This window comes from Hyposmocoma kahamanoa, unplaced genomic scaffold (genome assembly GCF_003589595.1).
Source record: "Hyposmocoma kahamanoa isolate Upper Pololo Valley unplaced genomic scaffold, ASM358959v1 230, whole genome shotgun sequence".
Classification (NCBI taxonomy): Eukaryota; Metazoa; Arthropoda; class Insecta; order Lepidoptera; family Cosmopterigidae; genus Hyposmocoma; species Hyposmocoma kahamanoa.
In genome coordinates, this window is record NW_020653749.1 from 1,090,049 (window position 1) to 1,111,617 (window position 21,569).

At 35.3% G+C, this 21,569-nt stretch overlaps 1 protein-coding gene across 1 annotated transcript in view; it reads right to left on the reverse strand.

Annotated features, from left to right (window-relative positions):
• Positions 1-5,945: 5,945 nt before the first annotated feature.
• LOC113228386 overlaps positions 5,946-21,569 on the reverse strand; it is a 794,000-nt gene continuing 778,376 nt past the window's right edge. Inside the window, exons 5-6 of the mRNA XM_026461662.1 lie at positions 13,792-13,944; positions 5,946-6,100 (exon numbers count right to left, since the gene is read on the reverse strand). Coding sequence (XP_026317447.1) covers positions 5,946-6,100; positions 13,792-13,944 — 308 coding nt within the window. The remainder of the gene's footprint in view (positions 6,101-13,791; positions 13,945-21,569) is intronic.

A 21,569-nucleotide genomic window follows, 5' to 3' on the forward strand; every position in this document is an offset into this window, starting at 1 on the left:
TTTTTATTAATTTAATTGTTCTTACAGATTTATAACTTAACTTTTTAACTGCCTCCGTGGTTGAACGGTTACCATGCCGGAATGCCACGCAGAGAGATTCAGAAATATTCGAGAAATATTTTTATAGCCTATATTTATTTATCTCGTGAGTTTGGATGTAATTTGTGGTTGTCTATGTGTGGGTCCATTGCACCCGCGACTTTCCTTGTTTCTTCTATGGTTTCAAATTTCCCCATACTGTCCCATTTCCAAAAAAACAAACACTCTATGTAGTGCCACCTAGTATTGAGTAACGGAACTCCTTCGGAAAAGCAAGAAGTTTATATTATGCGTTTATAGCATAAGATGTAGTATGACCAGTTTTGATGTTCGTAGAAGTAAACATTATTGGATTTTTTTATGATTATTTTATAGGAAAAGGTGTGTACTACGTATAATAATTCTATGCCATATTTCCATGTTCCATTGTAGTAGGGTTTCTTTCCTCCCAGAACGTAAGAAAATAGCCTTCAAAACACTACACTACATAAGGAATTTAATGACATCATTGTTTTCTGATATCAATTTCGTATGCGCAATACAATATAACATGACAATGATGTAAATGTAACTTGTACTGAGTACGTGCCTGTGGAAACCGGTAGTAACCAATACATTGTCGAATGTAATAGCTAGTAAATTGACATTTAATATACTAAGTTTGTTGATGTGGAGTAGACCCCTTTTGGTATGGTATATGGAATATTTTCGGTAAGTTAGGTGAAGAGGTGGTCCTCTTGAGGTTATTTTTTTGGCCCAGAGATTTTGGCGCTGAAATACAGATAAATAATTTAAACACGAGTATTTGTACACATTCTGCCTTATGAATGACATGTCACATAATGCTTGTTTAAAATTTTCATTGGAGGGCAAAATCAGCTTTTATTATAAATAAATAAAATATAATTATTAATTGTTATGTAATGTAATGCAATAAGTAATGTTAAATATTAAGGGGTGCATACTTGAATAGAGAAACATTTTTATTATTTTTATATTAAGAGGTACAAACAAGTTGCCTCTATGGCCGAACGGTCACCATGCTAGTCTGCCACGCAGAGGGTTCGCTACCCGGGCCAGGACAAATATTTGTGAGACCTAGATTTATTTCTCTTGTGAGTTTGGGTGTAATTTGTGTTTGTCTATGTGTGTTCATGGTACATTGTTTTCCTAGTGCGGGGCTAAAAAAGCATTTCATCGCTTCTTAGTTAAGTCTATAGAATCTGCTCTCACGTTGGACATGTGTGTAATTAAGTGTCTTAGAGGAGACAGTATTTAGACGCTAATACAGTCCATTGTACGGTGTCACATATCTTTTTCTTGAAAAATCCTATATACTCTGTAAAAGAATTTATGGACTTTAAATTGTAACGAATTCAGTATTTTCTATTTTTATATTTTTATTCTAATTTTTACCGCATTAACATGCTCTTGTATAATTATCAACTTATGACGATCCTTGATGGAGAATGATATTTGATATGTAATTTAATGACAACAATATTATATAATGAATTGTTAATTTTCTAATTATTGTGTGCTTTTCTTATAATTTTCCTTTTTGTCTGAAGATCTCAATATAATTTCTTATACTTTGACATGTAGTGCAATTTATACTGTAATGTTATATTTGAGAAATATCTGAATCTGAATCTGAATCTGAATCTTTTTTTTAATAAACTAGGATGCAGACGAGCCACTTGATGGCAGGTAGTCATCGTCGCAGATAGTCATCTGCAACATCAAATGAGCTGCCTATGTGTTGCCAGCCATTGAAAGCCCCGTCACATAACCCCAACTCATAGCGCAAATGAAAATATATGGTCTCCACCATTCCACATCGTGCACGTTTGAGGAAGGAATGAACGTGATGCCCGCGTGATCACATAATACCAGGCATATGTAAAGACAATAATGGAAACGTGACGGTGGCACCAGTTCGAAAAGTTCCTCCAAGCACTCACCATTATAAAGACGGTAGAACACATAAAGAGAATAGTCTCTCCATAGATTAAGGGATTCCAAACCGTCTGGGGGATAGGCCAAACTCGTCGGCTTAACCCTCTCCTGAAACCCTTAAAAAACCTTGAAACTTTCGCAAAAATCCAGGGCGTCGTATTGGTCAATTTTCGGGATGCCATAATGCCATAACGGGTTTAGCGTGTATGTCACACCTATAAGAAGGATAGTCCCACATAACACTTGAAACTTCCCGGCTGGAGGGATGTATAAAGAATTTCTCTCACTTAAACAAGAAAAAAGCAGCGTTCTAATAGAGCCCTTGCCCGACTCATTCCAGTGGCTTCGTATTTAGATGACGATGCGATTGGTATTAGCGTAATTTTGCCGTGAAAATTCTCCGATCGAGTCTAATATTCGCCTCTCCCCCTTATCTTCAAACTTGATTGGACAAGTCATAAACGTCCAAGCGCCAATCGATCGATTTGTCTCGACATTCAATTGAACGCTTGACCGTCATTTGGGTCCTTAATTTTCGGTGCCATTTAGTGAAATGCCTGGGCAGTTTGGTGAATGGTTGATTAAATCATTTGATTGCGACATTCACAGTTACTATCTTTTTTTTTGATACCAATTCTGGGACGAAGTCCACTATGCCTGTAATTTCACCAGTACCCTTACTTTTCAAAACTGAACGCAGTAATGCTCACATAATTCCTTGGCGGCAGAAATAGGTAAAGTGGTAGTACTTTCCTGGACGAACGTTTCACAAGGAGCTTATTATCTTCATATTTATTATTATTTTTATTGCCACAAAATTACTGCTCTGATAATGTTTATACGGTACCATTTAGTTGAAGCTCGTTTGTAGCAGTGGGTTGAATCGCTTGTCCCCTTGATTTTGAAATTTAGCACATTGAAACTAAAATAATTAGAATCAGCTATTTGGCTTTTAGTCTTTCTATTACTTAGTAAGCGTTTAATTTCTTTAACTTAATCGTAAAATCACGTTAAAATATTTTTAATGCCCAAGTCGTGTTTTTTTACCAACCTTAAGCAAAATTTTCATTAAAATATTAAGGCAAATTTAAAGAAAATCCAAATTCGTTTCGGTCGAATTAATTATTGGATCACTTGGGAAAGGGAAACAGCTTGAAACCGTCATTACTTATCATAAGTAAACATAGCAAGGCTACTGAACCATTGTTTTATATCCGCGTTCATCTATGAAATGCAAGTGTCAAAACACTACGCCATTTTGGAATTTTATTACAATAGAAAGCATTATCGCAATCGTTGACGTAAAACCCACGATCGTACCGCGGGCGCCGCGACACAGCTGACAGCTACACGTGTGTCAGTTTTATCACACAGTGACAGTTCTGTGCGGAATTTTATCACAACGTGACAACATATGGAGTGCAATTGGCGGTAAATTAGTAACAAAAAAACTTTAAGTTTTACTTGAAAGTTATTGATAAAAAAACCTTTAGGAAAATAATTTATTCACGTGAATTTTGCCTGGCGTTTGTTTTGAAATTAATTAAAATTATGGTGTACACAAATAAATTAATAATCACCTATAGTTGGATAACTTTTAGCTTTACTTAGTAGTACTTAGTTGTTCTCTATCTAATTTCGGTGGCAATTTATATTACATATTTAAGTATTTGATTATGTTGTAGTGAAATATGGGATTATAATTCAGGATATTACACTCCAATATTAAATAATACTTCATAATAACATTGTAGATTATAACTTCATGATACAAGGAATATTCAGCTTCAACACAGTCTCATTTATAAAAATGGCAAAAGTGAAAATTCGACATTATCTCGGTTGTTTTCGAATAAATGTCCTTCTGATCAGTCATAAAATGCAACTTTAGGTAATTTCAGACAGAATATAATGTCGACATAACGTTTTCCATTTTTTTTACCGAAAACTGGAAAAGTTTCTGTATACACTCATAACAGTACCCATAAAATGAAGATTTTTGACTTATGACACTGTTGTAGCTGGTGTGCGATATAATTTTCACATAATATAAAAACAAAAGCCTAGTCCCTGCATTTTATAATAATAATAATAATAATAATGTGCCAGACCATCACAACAATTGCAATTTTTTTATGTAAGTGTTCGATCTTAAGAAGATATCCATAATATTAATCTTAGAACTAAGTCCAAACCCTTGGTAACACGTTTTCGTTTAACTAAGGTAAGCGATTCTTTTATGGGGAACTGCATACGTTTTTACAATAAGATTCCGCATATATTAAGATCACCGTTTCCTAACTTTAAAACTTACATTAAAAGTATTTTAATTGAAAAGTCATATTACAAATTTGTAGATTACGTGTTAGGTAAAGATGTATGGAAAGACAACGTGAATCTAGTTTCCACACAAATATGATTCAAAATGTGTTCTATAGCATTTAGGTTTATTTGAAAAGAGCAATCCCTAGAGAGTTTCTTGCTTGTTCTTCTCACGGGGGTCTATAATAAAGTCAAAGTCTAAGTCAAATGATTATTTGACTTAGACTTTGACTTTATTAAGTAAATACTCAATCAGAAAAGCTGCCATGCCGAAGGGTTCACAAAATTTGTAAAACGGATGTATCGTGGCTGGTAATGTATCGTGATTGGTAAATCACGTGTTAGGCCAGCACGGTGGACTACCACCAAATCCCCCTTCTTATTTTGATAAGTTTTGATCCGTGGGACGTGTAAAGTTAAAGCAACAACTTTTAAATAAAAGTTTTACAACGAAAATTAATGAAATCTCTTTGTTTGAAGTTCCCGTCAAAATTCCTTCCCAAGTTTTCCGACAGCCAACGGTGTTAATAATAAAAATACAATTTGCGCGTTGATGTTTAAACGACAAAGAAAGGTAATATCTCGTATACACTGTCACTTTGCTTCATAGTATGTGATGTACAATGCCAAACAAACAAAATAATTAATTTCATTTCACGGGTTCTACGGTTACTGATTCGTTTTTTGGTCAAATAAAAGAACTTTTCATTTCATTGGCTACATTGATTTATGTACGATGTTGTCTAACATTAGATGATGAAACAAACTTCAATAAATGAAGTTCGATGACTATTTTGTGAGTCGCTTCATTCGAAGATATAATATTTAACCAGGTAGTTTCCTTAACTTGCTAGGCAACACCGCACGGTTTTTGGAGAAAACAATAAATGTTTTGACGTTGACACTCCCTACCAGGCATCAACCGCCATTTTCTATCCTCATTTCTTTTAGAGTGGGAAGCAAAACTTATTTGGGAGTTTCAGAATCTTTACTTCTGATATCACGATGTCAAGGGAGGGTGTTGATTATATCTTCGAATGAAGCGACTCACATAATAGTGATCGAACTTCATTCTCGATATAATATTTAACCAGGTAGAGTTTTAGAGTACTCAGTTTAGCTTCTAGTTGATTTTACGTAAATTAAAAACCAGAGGCTTAATCGATAACTATATTATATTTTAGGAAATGAAACTGTTTTTCCGGATTTAAATCGCGTATATTTGTTTTCTCAAACAAACCGACGTTTCGGGCCCTTTACAGGTCCCATGGTCACGGTTGACCATGTTCATGTTCATGGTTCAGTCAACCGTGACCATGGGACGTAACCATTTAAATCCGGAAAAACAGTTTCATTTCCTATGTGTAACAATCGCGAAATTCTAAGAACTCGATATATTATATTTTTATTAAAAATATATATAGATATGAACATATAACGGTTTTTTTTCCTGAGATCACAATCACAACAATTTTTAAATCGTACAATCGTATAATAATTGTATAAATAAAGATGGTTATTATTATTAATTTAGAATAGTATAATTTGCCGTTTTATTATGTTGTAAGCAAATGGTTCTTGCGAACGTGTGTTCGTCTTCAGTAAGTGTTAGTCTATTATAAAATCTAGTAAAGGATGTGAGATGTCGGAGTCCAACTCGCAGCCTTGCGTATGAGCCCTATCGGCATCTCAGCTGCGCGCGCGGCCGGCGCGGAGGCGAACCGCGTGCTGTGCGCGCCGAAAACTGCTGTGTCCACACTTACCGCGCCGCATCCTACACCTGCCGTACACATCGGCTCACGGCTTGACTCGTGGCTACTCTGTGGAGAGCTCTGTGTGTCAGTAAGAGCGTTCCTTGACGTCAAGATGTCTTTTTTGTGTTACCAAAATATAATGTTTGAAAACTGCGACAAGGCAAATATTTTGATCCCCTATAAAATATGGAAAATTTAATGTGGTCTGTACGCGACCAGGCGCAGATATTTTGATTAAATCAGGTATCGCAATTTTAATCGGAATATCTGATATTTGTATGTTTTTCATTTTAATTAATGCTAGTTTGTACGCGGTAGAAAGTGCAAGTACAATAACATGTTTTTTCGTAAGTTTTTCAAGAGGAAGTTCTGTGTTGGGAAACCACGTTGAAACTAATGCGAGAACGACTTGGGGATTCCAAGTATTGCTAAACTTTGGTGCACTGGGTTTCAATCTAAATGCGCCCTTAAGTAATCTTTTTATGCGGGCGTCTGAGCCTGTTTCAGGCTATAAAAGAGATAAAGCAGATTGTTATTATTGCAAAATTCTCACAAGAGCTTTAGGGACACATTATATTGCCTAATTGTATTTTAAGAAAGAGAAGCTAAGGACTCCGCGGGAGGCGAAGGTGATAATGGAAGGCTGATAATGGCAGGAAAGGTAAGGCTGGTGTGCAGTTGGCATCCTGTACTACCCGCGCCACATACGCAATCCCAACCGGTGCGCAGTGTATCTGTATAAATTCTAATTTAAAAGTTGAGGTTTTCATATACGATGAAGTCGAGTAAATATTGTCTGTCCACCAACTCAAATCACTTAGAATTATATCTGGAAGGTAAATTGTTGTTAATTAGTTACCGTCATGTTTTTGAAGACTTAGACATTTCTGAATTTCCAGTAATTTTGTACATAACCAACCGTATTTAGATGCTGTGCAAGCTGAGATGAGAACTCCAATCAATTGAGCGTACTTCCGTATGGTACATCGGGGTAACATCATTATTTTTTAAAGTAAAATTGTTTGACGTTTTTCTAAAGGTAAACTTATACTTAAATTTCATGAATCAAAATTGAATCTTAGAAATGTACAAACTTGACATGGTTGTAACACAGACTTAACGATGAAGCCTACACATTGCAATAAGTTAATGGTTGCATTAACATTATTGATGCATCGTCATAATCAGCGGCTATACAACAAACATCATCTAAATATACCACGGACTTAAATCCTTGTTGTCTCAAATGTGTTACAACTTCTTTCATGATTTTGGTAAACACTTTCAATGCTGTGGACAAGCCGTGTGTCAGAGCAGTAAATTCATAGGTTTCAATTTTATTCGAACCACAAGGTAAATACTGAAATCTGTGGTACATTCGGTCTGCTTCGCAGGTAGATGTCAGTGAATATGTACACCTTTTTCAATGCGAGGTGTCATTTTTGTGGCAATTCGATAGTCCTGCATTTTAAAATGAGTTTTTATTCTAGATTAGATTAATTTCAAATTCACAATGTCATCTTCAAGGCTTAGCTGGTTTATGTTTCAGCATTTTTCAAGGTAATCTTAATAGATTCTATTTCTGATAGCTAAATTTCTCTAAGTGTAAGCCTTTGGAGGATGGAAACAAATAGTCTAAGATGTAAACACTTAAGCATGACCCTAAAGCGGGAAAGAGATGATACTATACAAGTCATATAGCGTTATTTCTTTCCTGCTTTTAGCGAAAAATAGATAATGGGATAACATTCGTTTTCTCTCAATCACCTTTACATTTTTTTTATATCATTGTTCCTTCTCATATCTTTAACAATAATAACGCGGTAATAAAATTAATTAAAATTTTTCGTGTTTCGGGATAGGCTAGGCATCAAAACCAGTATGGTTTAGAAAGATCTTGAATTAAACACGAATTAATTTTTTGAACGATATCAAGTGACGGGACAAACAAGTGGTGTACTTGATGATAAGCGACACTCAGAGCTTTCAATCGTAAAGATTTGAGAAGCACTGACACTGCACCTGTCACTTTGAAACATAAGTTAACTAGTCCCATGTGCTTGATATTTCATAAGTTCAAAATCGGATCTTCTGCTTTTTGTTGGGGTTTGTTTTGTAATTTATCTAGCTAGGATTCTAGTCTTTCAGTTGAAATATTACAAATAATGGACACAGAAAGTAATATAAAATAATTCATTGTAATACAACAAGGTTTCAATGTCCTAAGTTTGTGTCCTAGAAGGTAGTGGTAAGGTTCCCGTTTTTATTGATGTGACCAAGCTACGATATTAATAATAGAAAATAATCATCTGTTGTTTTGTTTATATGCGTGTCTGTGCTTGTGTAATAAAGTTTCCTTTCTTTCTTTCTTTCTTTCAATAACAAACGGTATATTTCAAAACAAACGCCACTGTAAAACATTTAACGTTCCTCTAGTTGTTTAGAGTTTTTAAAAATGTCGTTCCGAACCTCAATAAGCTCAGTATTAAGAGCAAATTGCGTAGAAACGATCCCATTCTTGCTCGGCGACTGCGAATGGCGGCTTTTGTTGAGGAAAAATACGATTATTTGTAAATTTATTTGTTGTTTCTTAACATTTTAAGAAGGGAAAAGAAATCTCTATTAGAATGTTTTATTTATTATTTCCTTATACAATACGCACTAGCAGTTACTTTTTCTGCCAAAGGTGTTCTCCAAGGAGTGGTTTTAGGGTCACAGTTTATTATTATAGACAATTGACCACTTCATTAACGATGTCGATGAGGTTCGTGGTTCGTCTTCTTCTGACAACGTTATTTTCATCATTGAATGAATTACCACTGATTTAGTAGCTGCAGAGCTTCTTGTCAAAGAGATCGTCTAAGGAAGCACTGATGTAAGCAATACTGCATTCCGGTTTTGAAGTGTAAGAGCGCTGGTAAAATTACAGGCACATAGGACTTGTCAATTTTATCTCAGGATGATGAGCTCGAGGCAGTGCCCCTCAGATCTTTGCGATCGGACGTGTCGTTTACCACCAGGCGCACGACGTGTTCGTCCCGTTACTTAAAAAAAATCAGATCTGCACATTACTCGAAAAGACACAAAAACCCTTCACAGACATAGAACCTGTAATTTAGATAATTTGCAAATGCTACTATTATGCTACAATAATCAGTACGTTCATAACTTTCAAAACTTATTCCTATGGTATCTTTTCCCCGACACGCACTTTACTGGTATCTAGAAGAGCGTTGGCCAAGTAATTATGCTATTAATTACCTCCGCGTTTTTCTTCCGCTCACTTCAACCCCCTATCGTCCTATTAAGAGGGGGCGAAAATTTATTCTTCCTTCAGATTAAACGCGAAAAAGAACTGTTGAAAGAAACGTAGCGCGAGTTTGATATTAATTCCATTGATTTCATTACTTAGTTAATTTAATTGTGCTAAGTTTTTATTGAAGAGAAAAAGAGCTTAGCTATCTAACTATGTGGGTTGATACAATAAAGTGAAAAGTAATTTTTGATGGACTTACGTAAATCCTTTGTGTAAGCTCGCCATACTTCCGTATTTACATTTGGAGGCGATTTCTATGTTTTCAAGGTGAATGCACTTGCTTTCGTTTTTCTGGTTGCCTTCAGTGTTTACACTTTAGGTTAGCTACTAAACTAAAACGCATAATTGGATACTGTGTTGTTAGAGAGAATAGATTCTGGTGTTTCTTTGCAAATAAATTTCTTCGGTCGAGTGTCGAACATCAACAATTCCCGAGGATGCCTTGTAGGGAGGCGAAACACGTATCTGATACATTTTTGGTGGTGGGTGTGTTTGTGACTGTAGTTGCGCTTGTGTTATTTCTTTAATGAAATTTGTGCGTAAGAAGGGTGTGAAAAAAATTGCATAAAATAAAATTAACATAAGCGCAGTTATTTTGCACGATTTAAATCTCAATAGGTTCTTTTATAATTTCGCAACTGCCTTTCCATATTTGTGTGTCGAAGCACTTTACTGGCTTAAAAATACAGTTTGTTTTTAGCTAATTGACTTTGGTTTAAATTTCACTGTTGGACATGGGTGTTCATTCCTCTCTAATTTCATAGTTCGCTTGCCATAACGTCAACCCTATGGCTGGAAGAATTTGGAATGTCTTCCAAAAATTGGGTCACTTTTCTTTCTGTTTACACCGTATTAATTTATTCTACTGATGAGCATGGATCTATAACTTTAGGGTTAACATAGAATGGTTATATTTTGTGGCAATTTAAGGGCCCTAATAGTTTAATCTCGTGAGCCAGTCGCGTCTCCAGCGCCGTGTGATTTAGCACCGCCATAACTCAGAATTAACTGGGCTTGATCATTTTTTCCTCGGCTTATTATAATTGTATGTAAATGTGAGCCACTCCAAGGGAGATAAATTTTGAACGTAATTGTGAGGTTGCCTTAAGCGGGCGGGAAGTATTTTTGGAGTAAAGTTACTGTTATGGTTGCTTTTGGTGTTATTTATGTATCTTAGTTACACGACACGGTTGTTCCTGAGCCTATTTTTCGTGATTTGTACAATGTCACGCCACGTTCCATTTTATGTTTCTTGTCTTTAAATGTAAATGGGGCAAGAGAGGTTTTCCATGATCGTGAAATGTAACGATCAATTATTATTGTGCATATTCGGTAACGCCTTTAGTAGGAATAAAGGCCTTCTATGATAATAATATCAAGTGACCTCAAATTAGGAATTTTTCAGTATTGTGAGCATCAGAGCTTCGTAATCCACTCCGGAGCCCTACACAGAACACCCAAGCCGGGACCTGCTCATCCATACGGTGTACAGCGTTCCCAAAGGAAGCATAAATAATAGGACCGGTCCTATTTCTTGTCTATATTAACCAACGATGCACCCTCCCCGGTGGCAAGATCATATCTTACGCCGATGATACAGTCTTACTATTCAGTGACTCAAGTCGGGATGAAGTTTTTTCACAAGCCCAATTTGATTTTAGCTCAATAACCGAGTGGCTTAAAGCGAATTTCCTTTAGACTTAATAGTAACAAAACCAAATATATGGTTTTCTCGTACAATATCTCCTCAAAACCTGTTGCAAATTTTTTCTCAATAGTAGCTGATATTGTATAAGTCCTCGAACTCAATGCCCCTGTGCTTGTCCAAGATAGGACTGCACAAGCAACATAAAATATTTGGGTGTCATAATCGATCAACATCTTAATTTCAAACAATCATGTTGTAGCACTTACTGGTAGAGTTGAAATTTTTTTATGAGGTTACTCCACTATATAGATTTTAAGACTTTCGTGGTTATTCACTAAATGATTATCACTAGTATCAGGTTTCTTACCACGGTATAACTTCTTTTTATTTTCACGGGTTGACTTGCCAGTCAACCCGTGACCATGGAGCGTGCAACCGTTCCGAAATATCGGGAAAATAAAAAGAAGTTATACCGTGGTAAGAAACCTGATACTAGTGATAATCATTTAGTTACTCCACTAGTTTGTTATAATTATTAATACGAAAGTCGAACACTTAGAAAAAATTCCTTCGATTCGGCCGGATTCGAACCGACGTCTTCTAGCAAACCGTACCAGACGCTATGCCAACTAAGCCACGGAACGAACCAGTGGACCTTACATACTCTTCTATGTGCTTGTTATCGGATCTTCTGTATTTGGTTTTTCAACGAAATGTTTTTAAAAATTGCAGATATGCGGCTAGCGATGCTCTTCTCAAATCAGTATATCAGTATATTTGTCAGCCCTTTGTCAATCATTGCTACTTTACTGCATTACATATTGGGGCAGTGCGCATAAGACTAGCTTGATAAACCTAGAAAGAGCGCAGAGAGCTGTTCTTAAAGTCATCAATTTTCATGCTTTTGATTACCCAACCCACAAACTCTTAAACGAGTGCGACGTCCTCTCTGTTCGGCAACTGTTTATCCTACAAAAAATTTAAAAAAGAGCACTAAATTACTCGTGGAGCCACACGGAGGCACAGCACACTCGCATATATACTTCTGCTTCCTTGGCATCTTTACTTTGAATTAAATTCTACTTTGCATTATATCGCCATGAATAAGATAGAATGTAAAAAGCCTGTCAAATCCTGGCTTAAATTAAGACGTATGGTGATGCAGAAGGCTTGCTAGAAGTTATTTCATTATTGTATTTATATGACGATTAATTTGTATTACATAACTAATGATAATTATATGTTTTGTTATTAAATAAATATAGCAAATCTGTTTTAAGCTTTCATATAAAAAATACGGGTATTCATTTAATTACTTCAAGGGGCCTACCACAACCACAAGTGTTGAAACAATGTTACTTTAACCTTACATTGACTTTTCGTACCATGACGTGCCTAAAGTAAGCTTATTATAATGTTAAAACTATAATGTTTTATTGGCAGATTTGTGACTATTCATTCTCTCAGTTCGTACTATAACGCGACTTTAACATTAAAGTAATATTGTTCTTATGTCAAATTTAGCAATCTTAAAACAGTTACTCGGACGCAGTGGAAACAATATTATTTTCGAATTTATTGTCTAAATATTGATTTGTAATGATTAAAAGTTGCGTTGAACTTATTTATTTACATAAATCTGTTCAATATTTTGTTTATTTTTTTATTAGTACATAGGAAATCATTTCTCGTTAAATAAAAATACGCGATGTTTATTTCGTAAAATTAAGACAGCGACATCTATATGCTCCTTGGCGACACTAACAATTGACACTAGACTATAATTCCGAATTCACAATGTGACTATCAAGACTTAGCTTGTTTTGTTTATTTTTCTTTATGAAAATGCGGAAAAATAAATAAAAACAACATAATTTTAATAGATTTTATTATTACATACTTTTCTTTTTTAACAGTTAAAATTCTCTAATGTAAGTAACATTAAGTAGAGAGAGAGAGAGTAAGACGATTCGAAACATCAAAAAAGAAAGAGATGGCATTAATAGTTCATACAGCGTTATTTCTTTCCTATTTTTAGAAAGGGATAGACAATATTGGGAAATCATTCATTCTTTCAATCACTTTAGCAATAATACATTACTTGGTTGACAAATTTGTCATGGTACGAATATAATAAGCTTACATTGAAATAATATTGTTTTTGGAAAGGCTATGGTAGGCCCCCAGATATCGCAACTGTACTACTAGAGTTCTAAGATTTAATTATATGTATGATGCAATTAAGGTTCCTTTATTACTGTTTATTTTAATATTATTATACGCCACCTTAATTTGGTTATATTTGTTTTTATGTCGTTTTTTGTTTCTTTATTTTTTCTCGAAATTCGTTTTGTTTGTTTTTTCCGAATTTTGTTTTGTTGTGTCTTTATTTTTTTCACAAATTCAGGGAGAGTAATATTAGTATCTAAAATAAAGCTGTTTACATCGAAAACAGGAAATAACCAAAAAAGTGAATTGGCGTAGTGCTCATTTCAGTTGTCGACTAGTTCTACTTGTATTACGTTAAGTTGTAATTAAATAAATTTTACATTTATCTTTAAATTTTATCTTTATCCCTCCCCTGTATCAAACCGTTGCATTGGGCCAACGTGGTCGCTAAATAATTATCATAAATTCACGTTTCAGTTCACGTTTTTGACATTATTGTGCCATTGCCACATGAGATATATTTAATTACTGGCACTGGAGCAATGGTACCATGGATCCAAGAATAAATAAACAAACAAACTTACCTTCGACATTCAACTTGATAGTCCGTATAATGTGCTCCGTCCCCAAGGCGTCAGAATGAACGTCGCAGACTAGTGTGCCTCCTAGCTCCGCTCGGGTCACAGTCAGCATCAGCGTGTGGATAACAGTTTGGTTGTCCGGTGTTGTTGTTTGAGCTGAAACAAGGAATTATATTTTGGAATGTAAATCGCGTATATTTGTTTTACATTGGCCCTTTGCAAGTCTCATGGCCACGGCTGTCTCACCAGTCAGCCAGTCGTGAAAACCTTCGACAAACATATAACACAGAAAAATCCGGTGGGACTTGAATCCACGACCATGCTGCATTTCTTATTTTCTTAACCTGTGGTTCAGTTGGTAAGAGCAATAATTATGGATTCGGATGTTACTTTGCGGAAGTCCACGTTAATAAAAGTGGAAGTAAATTACTTTGCTACTCCGCGACCCCGGTGAAGGTTAAAACGGACAAAATGGCTGCGCTAGTGTTGAATATTTTTTCAATTAAAAAATTAACTGCATGTAAAAATGTTAATAAAATAAAATGGAGCAATGCTACGGTGACCTGTAGCTCAGTTGGTAAGAGCTATGCTACGGTGCAGCATGGTCATGGTTTCAAGTCCCACCGGGTCGAAGAATTTTTCTAAGTGTTCAACTTTTTTGTTAATAATCATAATAAAACTAGTGGAGTTATTTGAGAAAAAATCTCAATAACAAATTCGACAAATATATTTTTATATAATAAGTATCAAGTGATGGGGTAACCACCCATAGCAGATTAATGAAAATCAGATCACTGTTACGCTGACCTCCTTATTATAACTAACGTAATCGACATTTTTAGCGAAGTTGAGTTATTAACAAATCTGTGATCAGCGAAACCAGATCTTATTATCCTTTTTTTATACCTTAATTAGTTTCAGTTATATATTGTTAAGAAAAATCAGCGTAATCTAAAATCTTTTAGGTTTTTTTACGAATGTAAAAAATACGTGAAATATGTGGTAATATGAATGTGAAAAATTACGAATTTTTTGAACGAATGTCCGCAGTACTACTCATAGCTTTAAATCTCAAAGATCTGCGACGCACTGCCATTGCGCCCGTCACTTTAAGACATAAATCGAAAAATCTCATGTGCCTGTAATTTCACCAGCACCCTTACTTTTCCAAACCGGAACGCAGTAATGTTCAAATTTCTGCTTGACGGCAGAAATAGGTAAGTGGCAGTACTTTCCTGGACGAGCTCCTTTCCTGTTGTTTAACCAGTTTAAAAAGCTGTGGCAGACTAATCGTTCACACGGCATTGCAATGTATGCGTTTTTTGTAGTATAAAGGACGTGTGAACGGTTCGGTTATAATGTACGCGCCACTGTTTATTCGGTTCGGATTTATCACAGAACAATAATTACAGTAGAAATGGTTAGTTAGCGTCTCACACGTGAGATCTACTTGAGCTCAGTCGATCATTTGCGCTTTGTATGGTATGGTTGTATCATTTTTTGCGCAAATTCTCTAAAATCGCAGAAAATTGTTTCGTTTTATTGTGCTGTTTTGGAGTGCAAAATGGCAGCCGCACCAAAAATATTATCCGTAGTAGTATTTCATATCATTGGTAAGTTTTATTTTAATAAATTTTCAATTTTCTGTTTATTGAACTGATTCAGATGTTAATCGTTCGTCGTAGTCCAGCTACTGGCCGCAAGATGGCAGCATGTTGAATAAAATTTTTATGTAAAATCAAAACGTCGTAACTTGCAATGGAGGTATTGATGAACTTTCAACGATATAGCAATTGAGTAAAGTTTAAATTATATTAACAATGAGCTATGACCAATCATTATCAAGATTTCGTAGTGTTTATCGTTTGGTTTTGCGCGTTTTGGCGACAGCGGTTCCGAAAGTAATCGAAGACTAAGGCACTTCCTTTGTTTTTTTTTTCCGTGGGATTCATATTGCAAAAAACGTTCAGTGCAATGCCATGTGAACGGGGGTGTCGGTATGACCTACTGCCTCTCTAGCAGAGAGCGTATCCAAATCCGGTCTGGCACTTTTGAGTTAATCCGAATTTAATGCAAAATTTAATTTTGAGATTTACCACGGCTTTTCATCAAGTTTCGTAATAAAATGATTCGAATGCACTTTAAATTATTGATTAAATGCAAGTTTTAACATTACATATTATTTATTATTGCATTAGTACATTATTAGGCAGAGGCCGGGAAGTAAGGGATTGCTGGACAAGTATGACTTACAAGGACGAGCGCCAGCGAAGCCAAGTATTAATACGAGTCAAGCAATCTCCGTTCCCGACGAGGCATGTATAGTTCAAACAATGTGAGGAAGAAGTAACTAGAAAAAGTAAAAACATATTATATATATTAGTGTTAGGACAATTGCTAACAGAAAATATTGTTTTTCCAGGTATATTAATAATATTCTGCTGAACTTCTGCTGATCTGTTTATATAAACATTTTCGTTATCGCTCTTCTCACTGGCACTCATTTTCGCGACCCAAATATAAAAAAAAACGAAGAAACAAGACAATAGCAAAACACTTTAATTTAAATGTTACCGCCATTTTCTTTTTTTTAAGTAAGCGGTACAGATAGGTATTTTTAACTCTCGCGAACACTGGGAAGTTGGCTGTAGGAGTTTTTCTTTTGCCTGTTTACATACTTCATTACTAGTAGGTAGATTTAAACGTTTAGAGAAGTTGACAGTCGTTTTTCATACTTACTTGGCAGGCCTTGGCCGGAAAGAAGTCGCACGGTCCATAAATGACAAACTTACTATATTCGTTTTTTGGAAGCAATTCAACAACAACAACAACAACAAGCAACATTTCCGAGCATGTTTGAGAAAAATATATAACCTGCTTGGAGGCAGAATACGAACACGTTTACACAGAGCTGCTATTAAACTTGACTACTTACTATCGAAAGTGAAACTCATTGACAAATCTCTTCAACAAATTGAGGCAAAGGCTCTGGTTGGTTGTAGTAGCCAAGTTTGTATTGCGAAGTGTCCACTTGTAAACGAATTAAACTTGACCCCTATAGTTCTAAATTACAATATTATTGGTTTGGGAAATATACCACACAAAGTAAATGTCAGAGCCTTCTTGTTGGTATTGTAGGAGAACTTGAACAAATTAACTAACTCCGCACTTAAAAGACCCTAAGTACATATTGATTATTTATTAAGAACAGGTTAGAAAAATTCTATACTATAGAAAATACAGGGAAACTGTTTTAAGAATTATTAGGTCTTTTGAATTTTTATTGAATTGATATTCAAATATTTTTTGTAAAATTACTCCACTAGTTTGTTATAATTATTAATACAAAAATTGAACATTCAGAAAAAAATCCTTCGAACCGGCCGGATTCGAACCGACGTCTTTTCACCAAGGCTGATACTGTAAAGGTATCTAACTGGGTGATAAAACTTTCATAGATTTCTCATGGATGGCGCTACGACTAAAAAGTCGTTGAAAAACCAAATACAAAATCACGACAACAAGCACATAGAAAAATTCGCGAGGTCCGCTGGTTCGTTCCGTGGTTTAGTTGGTATAACGTCTGGCACGGTATGCTAGAAGCCGTCGGTTCGAATCCGGCCGGATCGAATAATTTTTTTCTGAGTGTTCGATCTTTGTATTAATTATAACACATTAGGTCTTTTTTGTAAAAACAAACTTGACAATTTTTTGAACAAGTGTGAGTTGAAAATGAAAATGAATAATATTGACATTTCTTCTTAATGCTTCAGACTCAGTTTCTTGTAAGGAACGTTTCATTGTATCGAATAGAAAAGGAGACAAACAGTAACACACATACAAAATAGAATATTTCCCACATTTTGTTACTAACTCATCAATGATAAAGAAAAAATGCCGATGTCTTTCAATTTGTTCCTATAATACCCACACGAGAGTCGAATAAATATGTTACGAATATTTATGTTTTTTTTTAACGCACACCCTCCCCCGCAGTAGAGAAACCCTGTGTCGTGGTCGTGGATGCCTTGAACATACACATAGCCAACGATAAATTACACTCAAATTCTCGAAAGAACTTAATGTAGGCCGTGCAAATATTTCTTCCGACCCGGAACTTAAACCATGAACATCTGCGTGGCAGACCAGCATTTTAACCGTTTGGCTAGCCAGGATCCAGTGTTGATCATATACTTATCATTGATTGTTGACGATTGAGATGTGTTTATTACGCATTGTTACCGGCTAAAGCATTATTAAGTCCATTTATAAAATCCCGTTACTTTATCCGTATATTTTTAGCTTCAAAAATGTCTGCACCCAAATTTTATTTTCAATACGTTAAAAGCTAAAAAACCGAAGTTTCGAATTGAGTTGATATTTTTTCCAATTCAGCTCGACAGGCCCAATTTCTCTGAAACTGCGGCCCGAACGGCTCGAAATATACGGCCTGCAGATTGATGGCCTTGCCGCTGGAACAGGTGAGTGGTTGGTCCGGGAAACAGACAATTCCTACGGGTTATTTGAAGTTTGGTTCGTATATAAAAAATCCGGTTATATCGTGAGATTTTTAACAGTCTTTTTGGAAAATGAAAGCGTTAGTATTTATTATTGAGAAACACTTTATTCCAGTTAACTGTCAATGCAATTATCAACCTTACCACCTTGCCTTAACGACTAAGGTACACTTTTAATTAATCCTGACATGCACGTGTTTTCAAGGGATATAATCCACTCGTTTAAAGTCTCAAAGATTAAGATATTACGGACTGATTGTAAGACCTAAAGTTTATTGGAGACATTTTACCCTAATCATTTACCCTATCGATTTGTAGAATAAAATAGTTAGTGTTTATTTTTTGTATTTTTAGTTGGTACGATTTCTGACTCAGGTAAGCTTTGAAAGGAAACAAAACAATGTTTTCTTTACCTAGCTACCTTAAACATTTAAAGTAGTTGCCGTTCATGCTCTATTGTTTTTTTCCACCCTGTATCTCACACACACAACCGAATTTAAAATCTATAATTTTAACATTAACATTTAAATACACTTTTGATTGATACGGACATGTACGTATTTTCAAGAAAACCGGCCAATATTTCAAATGTAGAATGTCATACATACATACATATCAATTGAATATGAAATTTATCAATATAATACGCAATTTATGGTGTTATTAAGGTAAATTTTTGATCGTAGCAGCGAATTGAGAAACGAGAAAGTTATGATTTTTGAAATAATCATAGGTTGAAAATGTAATCGTAAATTTCCGAAACACACGTATAACTCCGAAGCTTTATTAAATAGTGGTAGCACTAACTTTGTGGCATGGAGGTAAAATCAAATTGATAGCTGAAACAGCGACTTGCTCGTGTAACACGTTGTACCATAGCCCGTGCCATAGAGTTTTCTCGTCAGTGGAGTCAGCTCGTTACGAAGCGACTAGTAGAAGTTGTTTTACTGTAACTTTGTTTGAATTTCGTTATGCTTTGTCGTGTTTGCCTTGCAATAGTTGGAATACTGAATTATATGTTGGCGCTGTGTATTTTGTAGTCTGGTTCTGGGTGCAAAGTAACACAAAATTAATATTCGCTTCATCGCTGTGGACAAGCCTCTTCTATGGTTGCAATTCAACAAGATCATTTGATTTTAGTAGCAATAGATTTCCTTACCTATTTTTGAAGAGTAAGGTTGCTGGTGAAATTACAGGCAGATGGGACTTGTCAACTTTGTCTCAGGGCGCAGTGGCAGTGCCTCTCAGATCTTTGTTTAAATTACAAGCTCTGAGTGGCACTGCAACTGTTATGGACAGGCGTGTCTCTTACCACTTATTATGAACTTTTAAAAAACCATGCAATATTTTTCGCAGACTTCTCGCTCGTTATTTTGTCTATGACTGGGACTTGACTAGCTCGTGCTTTTTAGTGTAACGTTCAAAAACAGGGATGAATATTTACCGGTAAGTTACGGTGTTATATTTGTCACTTAGTTTAAGAGAAAAATAATAGATACGTATTGTTCATGTTCGAAAATAAATAAAGACACTATATATTAAAATCAATACACTATATTATATTTTTTGTAAATAAGAGAAATGCGCAAATTAAGTTTCCGAACGACGATGTCGAACGTCGACGAAATTCCGCGGGTAAATTTTTACTTTGTAGTTTCTTGAAAACATGTCAATAATATTTTAAGCTTAGAATAATAACGCATAGAATCATTGACTTACAAATAAATGGACGACGGGTCTAATACAAAAACCACGAAAAAAATGTCTCAAGTCAACCTATTCGAAATTTAAATTGTAATGTCATCGCAGTATCGCGCTGTCAGTAGAACAAATGAAGACTAAAGCGGAGTTTGGCGCTCTGTATACGATTTTAGCGCCTTACAAGTGCGGACACTTTTTAGCGCGGACCCGACGTCCATATAATTGTAAGTCAATGCATAGAATGATAGTTTCATATCAAACGAACTGTCACAAGTGAGGCAAAAATCAAATTCATGTAGGCTAGTTTTAGTAGTAGGTTAATTTTAGATTTTAGTGAATATTTATATAAAAATATAAGTTGAAACGCGTTACTTCCTTGTGGAATGTGATGTTAGTATCTATTTTATGTTTGTCTGACGTATTTTTACACTTATTTACCGCACATTTCGCCATTTTAAGCTAAAATTCTTGAGCTGTCCGCGGTGCAAGTTGACCTTGAGCACTGAAGGCCCGCCCGCTCGTGTAGGCCCTTTGGGCGCGCTTCAAATTGCCTCACTTAGCGTGTGCGGACTAGGTTTCTATGCGTTATTATTCTAAGATTTTAAGAATATTTGACTATAAATTAAATTGTAAGAAATTATAATAATATTCTTTATTGTACAAAGAGAAGACACATAAAACACACGTTACAATGGACATATAAAAATTATACTTGACTGTAGTGAAAAACCAATAGTGTCAACCAATAAATGGCATGGCACAGATTGTGGACCATATCTTTGCTAAGCCGGTATCTTTTCAAAAATTGCATCCATTTCAAACGGATCACTACGATTTCGCAGTTGTCTTCTCGGGATTTTTCCATTAATATTATCGTGTGAAACATCACTTACGAGATACTCAAACATTTCGTATTCATCGCACGAGATGAAACGATTGTCCAAAAATATACAAACTCAAAATTATAATAATTATTATACAATTATACACGAAACAATTCAATAAAAGCTACACCAAGACACAGTTTACATTGCCAGCCAAACTTCGGGCAGAAGGCAGCCTAGTGTCACGTGACCGCTGACTGGCTGGTGTTGCCAGTTCATAATACGAAATTACAAGGCAGTTTACGGCGAAAACTGTGTGGAAATACGAGTACATATTAGGCCTTCAGGCCCATAACTTGTCCGTACATTACATGGTAAGTATTCTAATTTAGCGTATGATTGTTACATAATCTCAGTACAGAGTACAAAAGAACCGACCTCAAAAGTTCGGAATTACATCTATTGCCAAGTTTGATTGAAATCTTCAATTCATTCAAGTGCGTGAAACCGCATTCATCCCCTAGTTTGTCAACCGTAGAGGTGGAATATTTTTATGGGACTTCAAATTTTAATGGGACCAATACCCTCTTTTCAACAAAAAAACAATCATCCAAATCGGTTCACAAATGCCCGAAAAAAACACGTAATGATTGTTACAAATTGTAAATTTGATAAACCAAGGCAAATTTAGTGGTTACTTCAAAATTCTTTGACTATCTGTTTTTCCAATAGCTCAAAA